The 17420-nt window shown below is 30.7% G+C and overlaps 5 protein-coding genes across 9 annotated transcripts in view; 2 read left to right on the top strand and 3 right to left on the bottom strand.

The window, feature by feature from the left end:
- The window catches only part of LOC114939577 (follistatin-A-like), a 30769-nt gene extending 24055 nt beyond the window's left edge, over nt 1–6714 (top strand). For 2 of the 3 annotated variants that reach the window (XM_085484125.1, XM_085484102.1), the window contains exons 6-7: nt 571–879; nt 2309–4278. In XM_085484125.1, the coding sequence (XP_085340251.1) occupies nt 571–879; nt 2309–2421 (422 nt within the window). In that variant the 3' untranslated portion in view covers nt 2422–4278. Of the gene's footprint in view, nt 1–570; nt 880–2308 lie in introns of all 3 variants that reach the window. The other variant, XM_085484153.1, reaches the window with a different exon arrangement.
- Nucleotides 1–8233, bottom strand: part of Rme-8 (receptor mediated endocytosis 8) — a 79569-nt gene extending 71336 nt beyond the window's left edge. The window contains exons 1-2 of one of the 2 annotated variants that reach the window (XM_029313913.2): nt 7323–8233; nt 7034–7098 (exon numbers count right to left, since the gene is read on the bottom strand). The gene's annotated coding sequence lies outside the window, so the exon portion shown is untranslated. The remainder of the gene's footprint in view (nt 1–7033; nt 7099–7322) is intronic. The other variant, XM_029313914.2, reaches the window with a different exon arrangement.
- A 514-nt stretch (nt 8234–8747) lies between these two features.
- LOC146725276 (putative GPI-anchor transamidase) lies at nt 8748–10295 on the top strand. Its single transcript, XM_085483486.1, has 4 exons — nt 8748–9065; nt 9142–9747; nt 9817–9927; nt 10026–10295. Exons 1-4 carry the CDS (start codon nt 9003–9005, stop codon nt 10260–10262), a joined length of 1017 nt encoding a protein of 338 aa, XP_085339612.1. The 5' UTR covers nt 8748–9002; the 3' UTR covers nt 10263–10295.
- Nucleotides 10296–12165: 1870 nt separating this feature from the next.
- On the bottom strand, nt 12166–16411 carry LOC114939529 (chitotriosidase-1). 2 transcript variants are annotated; one of them, XM_029313840.2, is made up of 5 exons: nt 15946–16411; nt 14018–14081; nt 13274–13944; nt 12869–13161; nt 12166–12697 (listed from the first exon to the last, which is right to left on the bottom strand). In XM_029313840.2, exons 2-5 carry the CDS (start codon nt 14079–14081, stop codon nt 12292–12294), a joined length of 1434 nt encoding a protein of 477 aa, XP_029169673.1. In that variant the 5' UTR covers nt 15946–16411; the 3' UTR covers nt 12166–12291. The 2 variants fall into 2 exon arrangements, with proteins under 2 accessions (XP_029169673.1, XP_029169672.1); XM_029313839.2 differs by lacking the exon at nt 15946–16411 and adding an exon at nt 14251–14649.
- A 75-nt stretch (nt 16412–16486) lies between these two features.
- On the bottom strand, nt 16487–17271 carry mRpL54 (mitochondrial ribosomal protein L54). The gene is made up of 2 exons (XM_029313843.2): nt 17082–17271; nt 16487–16914 (listed from the first exon to the last, which is right to left on the bottom strand). The coding sequence occupies exons 1-2, from the start codon at nt 17176–17178 to the stop codon at nt 16610–16612; spliced, it is 402 nt and encodes a 133-aa protein (XP_029169676.2). The 5' UTR covers nt 17179–17271; the 3' UTR covers nt 16487–16609.
- Nucleotides 17272–17420: the final 149 nt, after the last annotated feature.

Genomic DNA, 17420 nt, shown 5'->3' with positions numbered 1-17420 from the left:
AAAAGTATTATATAAAAGAGGATAAAAACGTCATAAAGGATAATCTATTTCAAGTAATATTGCATCTCCGTTTTCATAAAAAATATATAACGATATAAAAAAATATATATTATATGGTAATTGAGATTTAAGTAGAAGTAAACAGAGAATTTAACGGTCGTTGACCGTATGACTGATTGCAAGTCAAATACGTCTATCATATCGAAATAAACTAATTCACAGAAAAAATTTCCTCTTTAAATTTATCTTGAGAATCATGATAATCGATAAGAATTTTATAAGAGAATTTTTTCTTCTCTGACTAATATTTACTATACCATAAAATATTATATAGATATTAATATTGTATAGATATTAATCACAGAGAAAAATTAATAAAATTCTTCCAATTGTACCATGATTATCACGAGATTTTCAGGGTAAATTCTAAGAGAAAATTTTCTGCATGCAGTTATAAAACATAAACGCAACATTAACGATTTCAGAGATGTTATACAAACACAAACACGTGCTGAGATTAACGATTGGAAAAATCTATTGATATTTTCTGTCGGTTACTGATTTTCACAGAGAGCGCAGACTGTACTAAGATACGCTGTCGAGAGGGCCAAACTTGTTTGTCCGAAATGAAGTCTGGACGACCGCGTTGCGTGACCTGCACCTATCGTTGCCCCCGGAAGCGGGAGCGCGTTCGAAATCGGGCGCACCGCGACAGAGATCGGGATCGGGATCCATCGACGACCATGCTGTGCGCGACCAACAACATTACCTATCCCAGCTGGTGTCACATCATCAAGGACGCTTGCGTTACCGGCTTCGTTCTCGAGACGCGGCACGCGGGCCCGTGTAACGCTTACGACACAGCTCCTCTTTATATCGGTGAGTTAACAGTTGTTAAAAAAACCTAATACACGTATAATGTGTGTCGCACAACGATCGTCGTGTCGCGACGACTTGGCGAGTCGCCACGAGATACTCGGATTTACAAACGGTCAAAGAATATGGAGTATTGCCAGGAATTTGACCTCGATTTTTCGGACAGTACCAGCAGATCTGATAATGACAGATGGATCAATTGATTTCAACTTTGATGTCTATAAATCCGTAATATATTTCGGACACGACCCGACGAATAACGATCAAAAAAGATGATTTCAGAATCAATGATCTTGTTGCACTATATTGGATATAAAAAGTAATATTGTGTCTAATTATTTATTTATTTTTCTACATGGATTATTTGCAAGCCTCGATGTAATCTCCCACGATTACCATGGCTTTCAGGGTAAATTCTAAAAGAAAATTCTCTCTATATGTTACACTTATCATGTCAGATACACGCTTACACATGAATATGTTAAATGATTGCGAGAACTCAGAGAAGGGAAGGAAGAAATGTAAATTTCTAAAATTCAACAATCTAACCATGTCTCTAGTCAATCTATTCAATGCTAATTAATGAATTCTTTTAACGCCCAATCATGCGCATAAATAGTGAACATAATGAATATTGATACTGTTTCTTAACGACTTTGTTATGTCAAGTGCGAATAAAACTAAAGATTTCAATATTAGTTTGTTTTCTCATTAAAATGCTTTGCCATCGCATAATAAAAATGATCAAGTTTATAAATAAAAAAATTTGTCTAACGTTACGTGACACACACAATAATACTAAACTTTCCACCCTGTAACCTCTGTTTGATTGCGTACACGCAGAAACCTGTTGCACGTTGTATGGAAACAGGAAGAGAGATAGCTCCATTTTCATCCCTGTGATGCTTTTAGTGCGCGTTTTATACGAATAATTCACGCTTTACGACATATATTGTAGTTAATAATTTACGACTTATTTATTGCAAGTAATGTATGCATTTTCGATAGCATTCTAATTTCACGACTAAATTATAAAATATTAGAGGCTGTATTTTATTATTACCGGAAACGTAATTATCGAGTAATTATTTAATACATATTTAACAAATAGTGTAAATAAAAAATAGGATACTCTTGTGGAGCAAATTTTTTAAGTTGTGGGAAACAGTTTTCATAATTAAAAAAAAAAAAGCATAAATTATTAATGATACCTACTTGATATTATTGTCTCTCTTGCAACGTTTCGATTTATTCCTTCCTCTGCATGATAAATAATAATTTTAGCCAAAATATAAAAGATTATAGTGCTTAAATATGTTGGTCGAGATGCATATTGATCTTACGAATATTAGAAAAAAAAACAAGAAACTTGTTCCAAAGGCAATATTGTTTTAAGCATTCGCCATATATGTGAAATATACGTTCGTTGCAGAAGAAGACAATACCTCGAGCAACTATGGGGTCGACCTGGCGGACGAGGATACAAAAGCGGGTGATGATCGCGCCAAATTCCCATATGGCCTACATTCTTTACCGTTGTCGTAGCTTTAGCGTTTTCGTACTTTGAGAAACGACGTTCATTAGCGATAGATGACAGCAATGATCCTACAGTCTAGAAATCTAACAGGTGCTCATCCCTCACGAAGGCCACGCGAAGTGGCGGGATCGTGAGTTTGAAGATCGACATCGATGCACGATGCTTTCGTTCTTCGATTTCTGACAGACAGATTAGAAGAGAGCCTGTACGCGAGGCTCAACTCAGAATGGAGGAAAGTTCTAATGAAACGCGAAACGTCGCGTATTTTAGTTGCTTTATTTAAAAGCAAAGAGAGAGAGAGAGAGAGAGAGAGAAGAGAGAAATCATATCAAAATACATTTCGATGGAAACATATCTTATTCAGGATTCTCGAAGAAATGCAAAGGCTCGTTAGAAGAGCTCGTATAAGAATCGTTTTACGTAAAAGGCGCATTTACTCTAATAAATCCCTACAGTCTCTTAAGGTCATGCGTTTACTGATCTTTTGATAAAAGAAATATGTAAATAGAAAGATCTCGCGTCATTCCGAGAGGATTAATAGCGATGTCGTTCTTCCGTTCATTAACAGATCTGATTCTCTCGTGCTGACGGATACATGACGCATTTTTAGATATATGTATATCTATCATGTAGTCTCATAACATAGAGAAGTTATATAGAATGAAAAATATAATACGAACGACCATGTAAAACGCGTGTGATAATATATTCATAAGACACCCGTTACGAGAGATACTTTCGAGAATTCGAAAAACGAACAGCAATCTTTTGCATATTAATAGTAGCGCGATATTAAAATTTTTATCAAGATAAATTCGCACACGTTTCATGTGGATATATAAAAAAGATATCATTAAATCAATAATAAAAACGTATTTATATATTGATATGATTTTGGAATCAAATATTTCTTCAATAAAATTTGTCTACAATGAAAAAAAATTTATTAACTTGACCAAACTTTTCAATGAAATATTTTTTTTAATTGAACATATAAAAATATTTAAATTAAATATAACATATTAAATCTAACAAAACGTATATTTGACTTAAATACTAATATATGTTCAATTAACAAAATAATAATTTAGTTGAAAGGTTTAGTCAAGTTAACATACTTTTTTTCAGTGTGTAATAAACAGAATCTTTTTAGTTATTCGAATAATGAAATGTATAGATGTTTTTAAAATCATAGATATTATTAGAGGTTTTATTGTCAAAATATTTAGCGATAAAATATTAAAAGTGTTGCGATATATGATAATGGTATCAATTAAATTCTCATTATAAAAAGAAAAAATAAGATTTTAAAATCATCATTAAATTCAATATTAATGATCATTCAACATATTTTACAAAATATATTCATCTATATGCCAGTAATAAATATCACAATCCAATAAAAATAAAATCATATTTTTCATCGATGAAATATTTCGGTGAAATATAATAAATCTCACCGAAAAAATATAATTTTGATCTTACTATCATAAATTCAGAGAGAAGCAGATGTATAAATTGAAAAAAATGATCTCACATTTCACTATAATTTGATGCAATTTTATAATTAGTGCAAAATGGAACAACGACTTGAATCTTTTTTTTTGCATTGTACACAGAACTTTCACTTTATGTAATTCTTTCCTTTTTTGGCTGACAATGAGATAAATGAGAAATGCCTCCTTATTCTTTAAAGACGCACATTTATAATATTCTTTGACATCCAATTAATCGATATATTTATATATGTAAGTAAAACTTTCGATCTCCAGAGTGCGATAATCGTTTATGTTTCAGCGTGGCATCCGATTGCATCGTATTACAGCGCCGTAGCATTCGGAGAAAAATATATTTCATAATGAGATTGTAAGATTGTGTGGCGTATAGCGCGGCGATGTCTCCCAAAAGTAGCACATTAGATAGACGAGCAATTTGACGTAAGTCAGTATTTATTATTAATCGATTTTGCACGACGAGAGGTCGTTGACACGGCGAATGGACGATCGAAGATGATTACGTCATACAATGGTGACTATCGAGTTTTCAAAAAAATTTTTGCGATTGAATATTGCATTAATAATTCCAAAAATCGCGCGCGATATGCACTGTTCTTTTTTCTATTTAAAACAGTGATCAAATGACAGTGCGATATTGAAAACTTAATAAATTTTAATTTGTTTAAATTGATTTAAATTGTAGATATAGGAATATAGATTTTGTATAGAAAAACGTTATGTATTTCTATCTTTATAATAGGATTTCTATATAAATTTGATGTTTATTTTTCCTGTCCCAATTGTTTAATTGTATCGATACACAGTGTATTTGTTGTTATACGTTGTAGATTTTTCATCTTGTTTTTTATTGACTTGCGCACCATCGATCGTCCAAATGCTTCCGTCCTAGCGTCAGTAGTATTCGTGTAATATTTGTACTTAATTTATTTTAGTTTTACGGACAAACGTTTCGTGCTCTATTTAATTGCGCACGAACAAGCAATTGTTTTAATCGAATGTAAATTTATTGGGAATGAAAATCAAAGCGGTTGAGATCTCCAGTATTATTAAAACTCTGAATGATAAATGGACAATGAAAAAAATAGTAATATACTAATTGTAAGAAACCGAATGATTAGAATGGAAAAGCAACGAAAACAATATCAATCAAGACAGTCAATTTCAACGTTGTACGTGTTATTCATAGTCCATTTTCATTCCCAATATTGATAGTTATCCATTATTTGGAGCAATATGTTGCACGAAGTAATCGCGGTAGTTGAAATCAGAGCTAAGAGTGTCGGCCGCGTTGACTATCGTAATATAGATAAGTAATAAAAAAGTCAACGTGCCCTAAAATAGTACGATTACGCGACTGTTTATACGGCTAGAAATACGCGCTGCGAATCGCGTGTCGCGAGAGAGAGATTATGACATAATCTATATGCGTTGGAAGGCATAAAGCAATTATAAAGCGTATAAACTCAAGACTTCGTATTTGCGAGAGATTTCTCACAAGCAGAATAACCTATTATTTTTAATTCTAAGTTTCAAAATGCTTTATCTAGGCAATAACAAATTAATTAACTTATAAATAGATGAATAAATATATAAATATATAAATATATGAATTTATATGTATATATATGTATGTGTATATATGTATATGTATATACATATATATTATATATATGCAGGCTGTCACTGAAAAGTCCAGCCAAATCTTCGGCGAGAAAGCACATTTCTTATATAAAAAAGATGAAAATATTTTATTTTACGATTATATAGAGGCTTGGGAAACGCTCTCTCTTTTATTTTCCTCACTATTTCCGGAAATTTTTCAAATATCATTAAAATTGTAATAAAAAAATATATATATATATATATTGTGAGGCCGTTTCTTTTTACAAAATATTTTTATCATTTTGATATAAGAAATGTATCTCTAAAATTTATTCTTATTAGTCGGGCGTTCTAATGACATCTTGTATACGCATATACTTGTACAGGATCCCGTCATTTTTTATCTATACACATTCATTGATCAATCTGGAATCTGTTTTTAACTCTGATATTAAAATTGTTTAATATAAAAAATCAATTTAATATTAATTTATAACAATTAGATATTTCTTTTTATTTATTTTTATCTTGAAAATTTTATTCTACAAAATCGAATAAAATAAAATTTTAATATAAAATAATTTTTATAATCCTAACATAAATCATCAATATATTGACTTATGATATAAAAAAATCGATCCTAGATTAATCAAAAAATTTATGGTAAAATATAGTGGTAATAATTGTCGGGCAACCTGTATAAAAATATATATGTATTTACAGAATTGTACAGGATGTTGGGTAATAGGCGCATTCGTAAGGTAAACAAAACAATATTCCTTTTTAGGAATAGAATTAATTTCTTTATTCCAAAATTTAATTAAAAAATATTTGTAAGTTTGTTAAGTTTAAACATTAATATTTTAGTTATTTATATTACATGTACTCTTAAAGTCAAACATTTATATAGTTAAAATTAAAAATAGAAGAAGCTTTATTAAAAATTAATATTTTGTTTGTTTGTTAAGAGAAAAACATATTTTGAAAAATTATTCTTTTTTTAGTCGATTATATTTCAAGAGTTATTTACGAAAAACTTTTAACACAATAATGCGTAAAGATATTTTTATGAGGAATATCGCTATGTCAACCAAATATTTCGTCTATTTCCAAACGCCCTATGTATACATATAAATCTTGTATATTTACATAGCTTTACATATTTATTAATTATGTATATATACATGATTTATATATATATGTATATATATATGTATATATATATATATATATATATATATATATATATATAAACTCGCAACTGCTTTCAAGACTGTGGACACACACATTATAAATGTATAAATGTTTAAATAAATTATTATAATGTGGTACTCAATTATAATACCATTATTTATAATTAATTATTTAAATATTCTCCCAACGCATATATACTGAATTCTATTTTTATATGTCGAAATTCATTATTTCAACTTAAATTGTTACTCCAAAAATAATGTGCAATATTGAAGCAGCTTATCAGAGAAATTAAAAATCCATTTACCTTATTCCACATGATTATTGCGATGTGAATCCTACGCCGAATCCCGTTCTAAATGTAGATTTATCCTGAAAGAATATCAAAGAACAATTCATATATCATATCATTTAAAACATTAGATAAATGTTTGTAATGTGATATATTCATTCTCGATAATTTTTTTCATTAATATATTTCATTAATATTATTTTATAATTTATTCTTGTTTTTATATTTTTATTTATTTTATTTTATTTTTATTTAATTTATTTTAATATATTTTAATTATTTCAAATATTTCATTAATACTTACTTAATGATGTCTGCAGCTACAGAGTATCACAGACGCCCGCAGTAGCCTTGACGAAATATGACGTACGTCATCACACTTTTGCACTACCGTCGCGATATACCGTATTTGCATATAACACGAGTCGCCCGAATACTTTTTTCGACACTCCCGAGATCACACGGTTATTTCAAGACGACATTTTTTATTCTCGATAACTTCAAATCATATACATATATACATATCTCTGATATGAAAAAACAAGTGGATTTTACGACCGTAATATCGTCATATTACTGAAATATTGTAATAACGCCGTGATATAATTTTGAATATAGCGATCACAGAATTAATCACATGCTCGACTAATTAACATTTCTCCGACACGAACAATGTTCAATCGCGAGTTATATCAGAAACCTCCCGACGCCACAACAATCGCGCGCGCGACAAACCGGAAATGAAAGCGAGAGGCGACGAGACATCGAGACTATCGATAGTTGATTCCGTTCGCGCGGGAAAACATCGCGGTTCGATTCCGGTATTCCAACTTTCATAACATGGCTGCCGTAGTGCAAATTATTTGAAAAAATTTCGACTACACATATACACACATAAATGCATATCGAATATAAAACACTACCCCAATAACAATAACTTTTATCACTAATTATTAATACACGCGCTGCGATATTCATTCATAGTCAATTGACTTGTCACTGTCAACAATATATTATCCAAATTCCGTAGATAATAACGCCCAGCAAACACAGTATATAAATGTTATATACTTAAGCATGTTACATGTAACGTATATGTTAGTTGTAATTTCCCACTCATAGATGTAACATTTTTAATATTACATATATTACATTGTAGTTATATTGTCATTATATCCCAAGATAGCACTGACTTATCAATACATCAATGTAATATATGTTATATTAAAATGTTACATCTACGAGTGGGAAATTACAACTAACATGGATGTTACATGTAACGTACACGTTATATTACCTGTTATATTCCGTTTTATATTATAGCAATGTAACAATTATATATCGGTGTTTGCTGGGGCGCATTCACGACACACGCTGAAAATCGCGATTTTCATTGCGTTGTACACCCGTTATTACTGACAATATTATCGAGAGCGACGAATCAATTATCCGATAAATACCGCGACGCGTTCGTCAATAATTAGTGATAAAAATTGTTTTATGATATATTAGCGACGTACACACACATACCTCCCGGCAGCCATGTTGAATTCTACAAACTCGGAATAACGAAATCGGACTAGATGTCCTAATGAGCGGTTCACATGTAAGACGAACGAGCGTCCAATAGGAGAGGAGCTTTCCTAGGGATAAAAATGGCGGTTGCAATCCACTTTTCCTATTGGCTGTCAAACGTGGACGTCTGACGTAAAGTGAATCGTCCGTCCGAAAATGCTTCGTCCAGTGTTCGCCGGGTTGAATAGGCAGAAAAGGTTATATTGTATTGGTTTTGGTTAATTTAGATTAGATTTTTCGCGCTCATTTATACTCGATTTCTTTCTGTCCTTGTCAAAAATAAAATGACAGAATATAATATTTAAAGTATATGTGTAAAATGTCTTTGACAACAATGCGATCTAATTTATGATAATCGTTGCAATTTGAAAAATATTCTTGTACATACATAGATTTGATAAATACCAAAATGCATTTAATATCTTATATGACGATACTAATTTCCTTTATTATATTGTGTCATACATGGGAGGTATGTATTTCTTTTATTAAATTAACAGAATTTGACTTGTCCTCTCTTTTGAGTGATATATTTATTTAATTTATAGATACCAGAAAACTTTGCAAAAACTGAACATTCTAACAATTGGGCAGTTTTGGTCGATACATCACGTTTTTGGTTCAACTATAGACATGTTGCGAATGTTTTGTCTATTTATCGAAGTGTTAAACGCTTGGGAATACCAGATTCGCAAATCATTCTTATGATAGCTGATGATATGGCGTGCAATCCCAGAAATCCTAGACCAGCGACAGTTTTCAACAACATTAAACAACATATTAATGTTTATGGCGATGATGTAGAAGTTGATTACAGAGGTTACGAAGTGACAGTGGAAAATTTTGTAAGATTATTAACCGGTCGCTTAGCAGAAGAAACTCCAAGATCTAAAAAGCTGTTAACGGATGAAGGTTCAAATATCTTAATTTATTTAACTGGCCATGGCGGTAATGGATTCTTAAAGTTTCAAGATTCTGAAGAAATCACTAGTCAAGAATTAGGAGATGCATTAGAACAAATGTGGCAAAAACGCAGATACCATGAAATTTTATTTGTGGTTGACACTTGTCAAGCAAGTTCAATGTATGAAAAGTTTTATTCCCCAAATATATTAGCAGTTGCTTCTAGCTTAGTAGGGGAAGATTCACTTTCTGTAAGTAAGCAATATTGTAATTATACACAATTATATCAGAATAATATCCAATCTATAATATACTTGCAGCATCATGTAGATCCTGCCATTGGTGTTTATATTATAGATCGATACACCTATTATGCATTAAACTTTTTAGAAAAAGTGGAACCATCTAGTACTAAAACATTGGGTGAATTTGTAAGCATCTTATTTTAACACTGAATTAAAATTTTTGTCTGCATTGCTTCAAGGTTTACTATTTCTATTTATTTATTTATTTATTTATTTATTTTTAGTTGAAGGTGTGTCCAAGAGATTATTGTTTATCTACAGTAGGTGTAAGAAGAGATTTGTTTAGAAGAGATCCAGATAAAGTGCCAGTAACAGATTTCTTTGGGTCTCTTAGACCTGTGGAACTTACAACAAATATAGTGAATGTTTTACCTGTTAAGTCTAATCGCACAAGAATTCAAAAGCCAAAAGAAAAATGGAGTTATGTTGCACAGTTTCCTGATGTAGTCCAATATGTATGAATAATAAGAAAAGACCAACTTTTTGCTATATAATCATTTGATTTTACTTGGAGATTACAGAAAATAGGTATGTTTCTAATCCATATTATTAATTTATATGATTATTAAAATAGAAAACTATTTATAGTTATTTTCTTTTATCTTTAATATTTAAGTATATGTAATACTTATTTTGTTTTAGACAAAGCATTAAAGAATAGAGTTGAGATATCTGATAAAACACTTGATGATAATATTAAGATAATAGTAAGAAATAACAGTACTATACATATTATACACATATATAAAATTTCTATTATCTTTTCTTTTAAATAAAAATTGCCATTTTTTCCTCTTTATCACTATTAATATGAGTGTGTATCTTCTCATCTTTTTTCGATTTTTTTTCTCTATACAAGTACATTGATATTGATTTTTTAATATATTATTTAAAATTATATTAAAATATATTTTTTTACTATAAGAATTTATGCAACATCTTTAACACTGTTTGTGAACTATAGTTTTGAGAAACTTTTGAGTGGGTAAACATTTTTTAATTAAAATTTGTGCTTGTTACATGTATAATATATCTTGATATTATCATTTTTATCGTTTTTGTGTACAAATAAGAAATTGTCATTTTAAACAACTAAATTGTGGTATTCTAAAGTAATTGATCATAGATATCTTCTTGGCCTAGGTCGGTGAAATGACCTTATGACGAAAAATATTTTATAAAATTATCAGTCATGCTGTCATCAAATTGATATCTACTTTGAAAATAAAAAGTACAATTTGTCTATTTGGCATAATATAAAAGTAAATAATTCTGCGTATTGCACTGTGAATGACGTAATTTGTTGCGCATTAATTTCGCAGGATTTTCCGAGATTTTATCGAGATAATTATATTTGCATATATAAATATGAGCTTTCCGAGATTAAGGTATCAGTTCATGGCAAACATTAGTCTTATATAGTATACTTGTAGTTCTTACATTAGTGTGCAATTTTTTCAAAAAGTGTAACTGTATATGTGTGTTTGAGAACACCCATATACATACATATATCTCAGATAAATATTATCTATACATTTATTAAAGTGAGTGCATTTTTTTAATATAGAGATCTTTATTCTTTTCGAATATTTCTATTCTGTAATATAAACTGTCAAAATGAGATACAGTTGCGATTTACAATTGTGATTCTAACTGTTATTAAAATATGTTACAGATGTGGTGCATATTTTATTGCACCTTTTGGCTTCTGATATGTTCTGTGCAATCATATGTAGCAGATCAAAAATTTATAGAAGTACACGAATTGAATTCTAAGGAGTTGTCACTTACAGATCAACTGGCTCCCATAGATCCTGCTTTACATGCTTTTCCAACAATTCCAACGGTTCCCCTCTTGCCGAATTGTATAAAGGAAGGCTATTTGAGAGATCCATTTAATTGCGGCAAGTTTTATCGTTGTGAACACAGTCAGAGCATACCAGTGACATACTATTGTCAACCGGGATTAATCTTCAACACACTGACAGAATCATGTGATCAACCGCAAAATGTGCAGTGTTAATGTATGATAAAACTGTTACTCTTTTGATAATCTGCAACATATATATTCTTGTAAGTAGTAAGAATTTAATTTTAAAATTTATTCCTTATTTGTTGTGTTATACATATTATGTTATTAATTGCAAAATGTTTGCAATATTAGAATAAATTTATTCGTGATTATATATTTTTTTCAATTTTATACAATTACGATTAACAGCGAGTTGCTGTGATTCTAATCTAATATACATATGTAACACATGTATATTGGAATAATTATGAAAATAATTTCTTTTCTTTTGTATGTTTTTTTTAACAATGCGATAAATTCTTTTCTTAGAAAAAATATAAAGGCAAAAACACTTATGAATTTAATGATTATATTTGCACAAGAAATACAAATTATATACTTGTTTGTTTATTATATGGCAATGCTATATAATAAATAGCAGCAAATTGTGTATACAATGTTAACATTTTTTATTATCATTAATTGCATCCGGCAGCTGTATAGTCGCAAGTGTTGGTGTTCGTATTGAAGACTAGTCCACTTGGGCAAGTCATTCTGTGACTTTTGCCACCATCTTCGCAAAGGTAGAATACATTGCAGTCTTTTTCATCACGGACGAAATCACCAGCTTTTTTGCAAATACCGTTGGGAGGCGAAGTTACTGGTGGTTGTGTTGTCGGTGCAGTTGGTTTGTTAGACGGATTTGGTGCGTCTGTCGGTCTAGTTGGTTCTAGCGGGACTCCTCCTCTCAGTTCGGCATTTAGTGTTTTCAGCAGAGGATACTTTTCACCACAGTTGCCATTGAAATCATCGGTCTCGATACTCCAAAGCATCCCACCACCGAGATTCATGGATTTGATGTAATTCGTCTTCTCGATAAGAGAACTGTAAAATAATTATATTGTATGTACACAGTATTTCTCGTTACTATTGAAGATTATACTCTGTTCAATACAACAGAATAATAAATCAGAAAGAAATCTCGTTATGACTTGACTTATAGGGAAGTACATTATACACAAATTATCTAAATTAATTAACGAAGAGATCACTTACGTTACGTCGTCATAGCCAACCCATTGATCGCCCTTGACAGCGTATGGGACGCGATGCTCTTCTTGACGGACAATCGTCCATCCACCCTGTTTGAAGGACTCGCAAATCTCATTGTAACCGAGCATTCCACCCTCACGAGTATACGGACCGGCAGTACCAGGTCCCTTGATAGGAGCTCCGAGACCGTTTTGATTACTGTCGGAGAGAGTGAACGCTCTACCATAGAATGGCACACCAAGGATCAGCTTCTCGCGCGGGCAACCACTGTCCAGCCAATAGCGAACGGATGCATCCTATGAGAAACAGATATTCTTTTTTGAAATTGCTTTTATCCATCGCACATCGATTTTAATATTTAATATAATTTACAAGGTCTGATACATTGGACAAAGAGGGGATACTTACGACATTAAGTTTAAGATCGTTTCCAGACTCGCCATTGCGTGGATAGAGCGGAGCGTTGTGACCAGTTACTTTCTCCCAAGCACCATGAAAATCGTATGTCATAATGTTGATGTAATGCAAGTACTTGGACATCGCCGGGATATCATAGGACAGAGAAGCCGAAGGCTCGGCAGCGGCGACGGCAGCAGAGAGAATAAGTCCGTGTTTGTCGAATTCAGTTCTCAGTTCCTTAAGCAAGCTTATGTAGTTCTGCACGTCCGCTGGCTTGCCACCACGCTGATTAGGATACTCCCAATCGACGTCGAAACCATCGAACTTGTATTTCAGACAAAACTCAACGACGTTCTTGACAAATCTTGCGCGAATAGTCGGATTAGCGACGACATCGGAGTACTTGGCGGATCCCTCGTTCCATCCACCGATAGCGATGAGCGTCTTTGTGGTCGGGCTCAGTTCTCGAAGCTTGTTGAATCTTCCAAAACCGTCCTTGCCCCAATTGTCGGGAAGATCTTGCCATGCGTCCAAAATTACGACATTGCCTTCTGTATTGATGCCGACGAAGGAATAGATCAGATGGGTGCAGAGTTCCGGTTGAATGTATGAGATGTCATATTTGCCACCCGGAGGTCGGTACACGGCCCAACTACCGAAATAACACATTATGATCTTATCTGCGGAATAAGAAAGGTGTTATTAATAAATGTTGTATGGAAAAGAATCCAATTTTCTTTTAATTGATCTTACCTCCTGAATTGTTAGCCGCAGCCACAGCAGCCAAAGCCGCGAAAATGAGTATCCAACGATTCATCTGTAAATTAAACATTGCAAAATGTAATTTGGATAAGATTACATTTTGGAAATTTTTAAAATATATTGTTCCATTAAATATACACGCATATGTACTAAATTTTATTTTTCGAAAATTGTCGATTTTTATACGAGATAAATTGATCATTAGGATATACAATTGTTTTTACCTTGTAACCAGGTACCAGAATCAATTCCGTCAATATAGGACGCAGAACCCAAATTTTTTCGCGCACGCGATATATATACATATTTTTGTCGAAAATAATGCACGATTTTTGTCTGTTTGATTACGATTAATGTCAATACAATTCATTTATGCGCACAAGAAAATGTATTTACATTATTACGATCAAGAATTTTCGAAAATATATATACAGGTGTGACGTTATTATATATTTAATTTTGTTCAACACTTGATTCTACAAATCAATCCATCTGACCTGAACACCTGTTTCGTTTGTCAAGTGTATACATATTTTACATAAAGGTGATTAATGTCTCTATATGTTTTTTATATTTCGCATCTTTATCATACACATTTTTCTATATATCTTTTTCTCTATGTAGATCTATAGTTTAGCATTTTTGTATATATAAACAAGTTATTTGAATATATATTAAAATTTTTTAATTCTCTAAAATAATACATATATATTATAATAATTGATTAAAGCATGTTATTTTTTGTGTATATTCAACATATAACGTTTGATAAGCAAATAATGGAATGTTTTTGATTTATTTCAATCAGCAGAGAACTGACAACTATATATTTACATTTTACGTATATTAATATCAAATAAAAAAATGTTACCAATTATTTTTTATCGCTTTTCACGTTTTGCTTTTAATTTTAAAGCTATTATTATGTCATTACGAACCCTTTTAGCACGCAAATATTTTACAAGTGCAAAATGTTAATTATTATCGAGTGCCAAATTTTCACTCAATCATTTCACATCATCGAGCAATAATTCAATAAATTATTCACGAATGAATATGCAATTCGTAACATTTACAGCAATATCATGAAAAAAATAAAATAATTATAAACAGATATGTGTGACATTGATTATATGCGCACGGCTGAATAAGAAGCAAATATAAGTGCGTAATATATAATTAGTAGCATGGTTTAATTGAAATAATACAATAACATAATTTTTAAAACATAAGATTAAGAAAAATTTCAAAAAAATATTATTTAAACAATAACGCGCGTGAATAACAATTCGATAATTATATGTAAATTATATATATATATATATACAGGGTTATCGAAAAGTATCGGACCCCCCTAATATCTTCAGTTAGAATGCATTTTGGAGAAAATGTCCAATAGCAAAGTTGTATGATTTCAAGCGGGGAGTAAGATGATGACCTTGACCATGTTCTTCAAGATCATTTCAAGGTCAACCTAATTTTTGTAAATAGAACCCCCTACATTTTATTGCATATTCTTATAGCTTATCTCGAGAGCTTTCCAAAACACTATAATAAAACATTTTTTCATTAAGTACTTTTTGAATTATACAGGTTAACCTTGTTAACTTCAAATCTGTATAATTCAAAAAGTACTTAATGAAAAAATGTTTTATTATAGTGTTTTGGAAAGCTCTCGAGATAAGCTATAAGAATATGCAATAAAAAAGGAGGCAAAATGCATTCTAACTGAAAATATTAGGGGGGTCCGATATTTTTCGATGACCCTGTGTATATATGTATAATTAGCACATAAATTTTATATATAATAAGATTTAGATTTAAATATTTCAATCTTCATTTTAAATCAATAATTATATTTAGATAAATAATATAAATAAAATAAATATTATAGGTACAAGCATTATATATATAATTACCTTTGATAACAATAAATTGTCAGAGACTGTCAAAGACTGTCAAGTCGCGGTCCTTCTTTTATCAGGTGTACCTCGATATCATTTTTTAATGATAGTGTATCGATTGTGATAGATAATGTTAATACAGTATAATCTATGCTCTGAACATATGCTTACATAGATTCATGTATGTAGAAAAAATGTATATGTACACAAATTTGATATATAGTTATATCTTAAGATTTATAATAGAGGAAACAAATAAATTCAATTACAAAAATTACGTATACATAATACATATATATGATATCATATACTTTTTCTGATAGATTGTACAGGACAACGCCCAATTTAATGATAAATTTGTTCTTTGTTGCGTAATACTGATTAGAGCGAATTTTAAAATGCTTATCATTCTTAATAATCTTATAAATGAATCATTCTAATAACAAACTTGCCTCCTACTCACTTAACTGTGGTGATAAGTACTATTATTTATTTACACAATTTTTATCAAACGATTTAATTTTTTAGAGCAAAAGCTTAATGAATGACAGCAATATATGATATACTTATTTTTATTTATGATTTATTACGCCTTTTCTAATTTTCAATATAAAAATGATATTTCAATAAACACAAATAAAACTATATCTATATGTATAATACATATTTATATAATAAATTAAAATTTTTTAGTTGCTTGTCGTTTATTATTCCTCCTTAATCCGAGTAACCGTAGCTTTCTCCAATACTGTTTTGTATTTGGATCTAATTCTTCTAAAGTAGGCGGAGGACCAGTTCGAAGAGTCCATAACCAATCAGGGTACTCAGAATCTGGCTTTATTTTGACATCCTCTCCTCCTTCCTTGTAAAGATTTGTACCACACACATAAGTCAGGAGTCTGTTAACATCTGTTTCCACAGGTAATATTTTTTTTTCTGTTGCAATCGTTATTTTCTTTGTCTTTTTCATTCCTGACTGGATTACTATAAAAAGAAAATATTATTGTAAATTGCATATTTGTGTAATCTAAATATATTATAACATTGTGTATAATATTAGATACAATTAAATAATTAATTATAATAGTTAAAATTAATAAATATTTATTGTCAATCTTTTTGAAACTTTGATGTAACAATAATTATTTTACCTGGTTTAGCATAATCTTTAGTTTGTATTGCATATTGAATTGGTATTATAGAATTTTTTGGAAAACGAAAAAGCCTATAAACTGCAGAAAAATTCATTCTGAATAATATTTTTACTTTCTATATAGGTTAAGTTAAAACACAAAATTTTAGGAATGGAAGCGCCGAAAGCGCCATCTCTACATTTTTTCCCGAACTACACAGATCAAGAAAAAGATAACATTTAAAAAATTCCCTAGAATCATCTAGTTCTTTTTCTCTCGCGAAAACGGTGACAACTTTATACTGCGATTTTAAAATTCCCTAGAGAAGCGTCTAGTTCTTTTCTCTAGTCGTAAGAA

Source organism: Nylanderia fulva, unplaced genomic scaffold (assembly GCF_048542155.1).
Source record: "Nylanderia fulva isolate GAGA-0341 unplaced genomic scaffold, ASM4854215v1 Scaffold1, whole genome shotgun sequence".
Lineage (NCBI taxonomy): Eukaryota > Metazoa > Arthropoda > Insecta > Hymenoptera > Formicidae > Nylanderia > Nylanderia fulva.
Note: the sequence above shows the minus strand (reverse complement) of the source record. Positions and strands in the feature narration are given on the sequence as shown.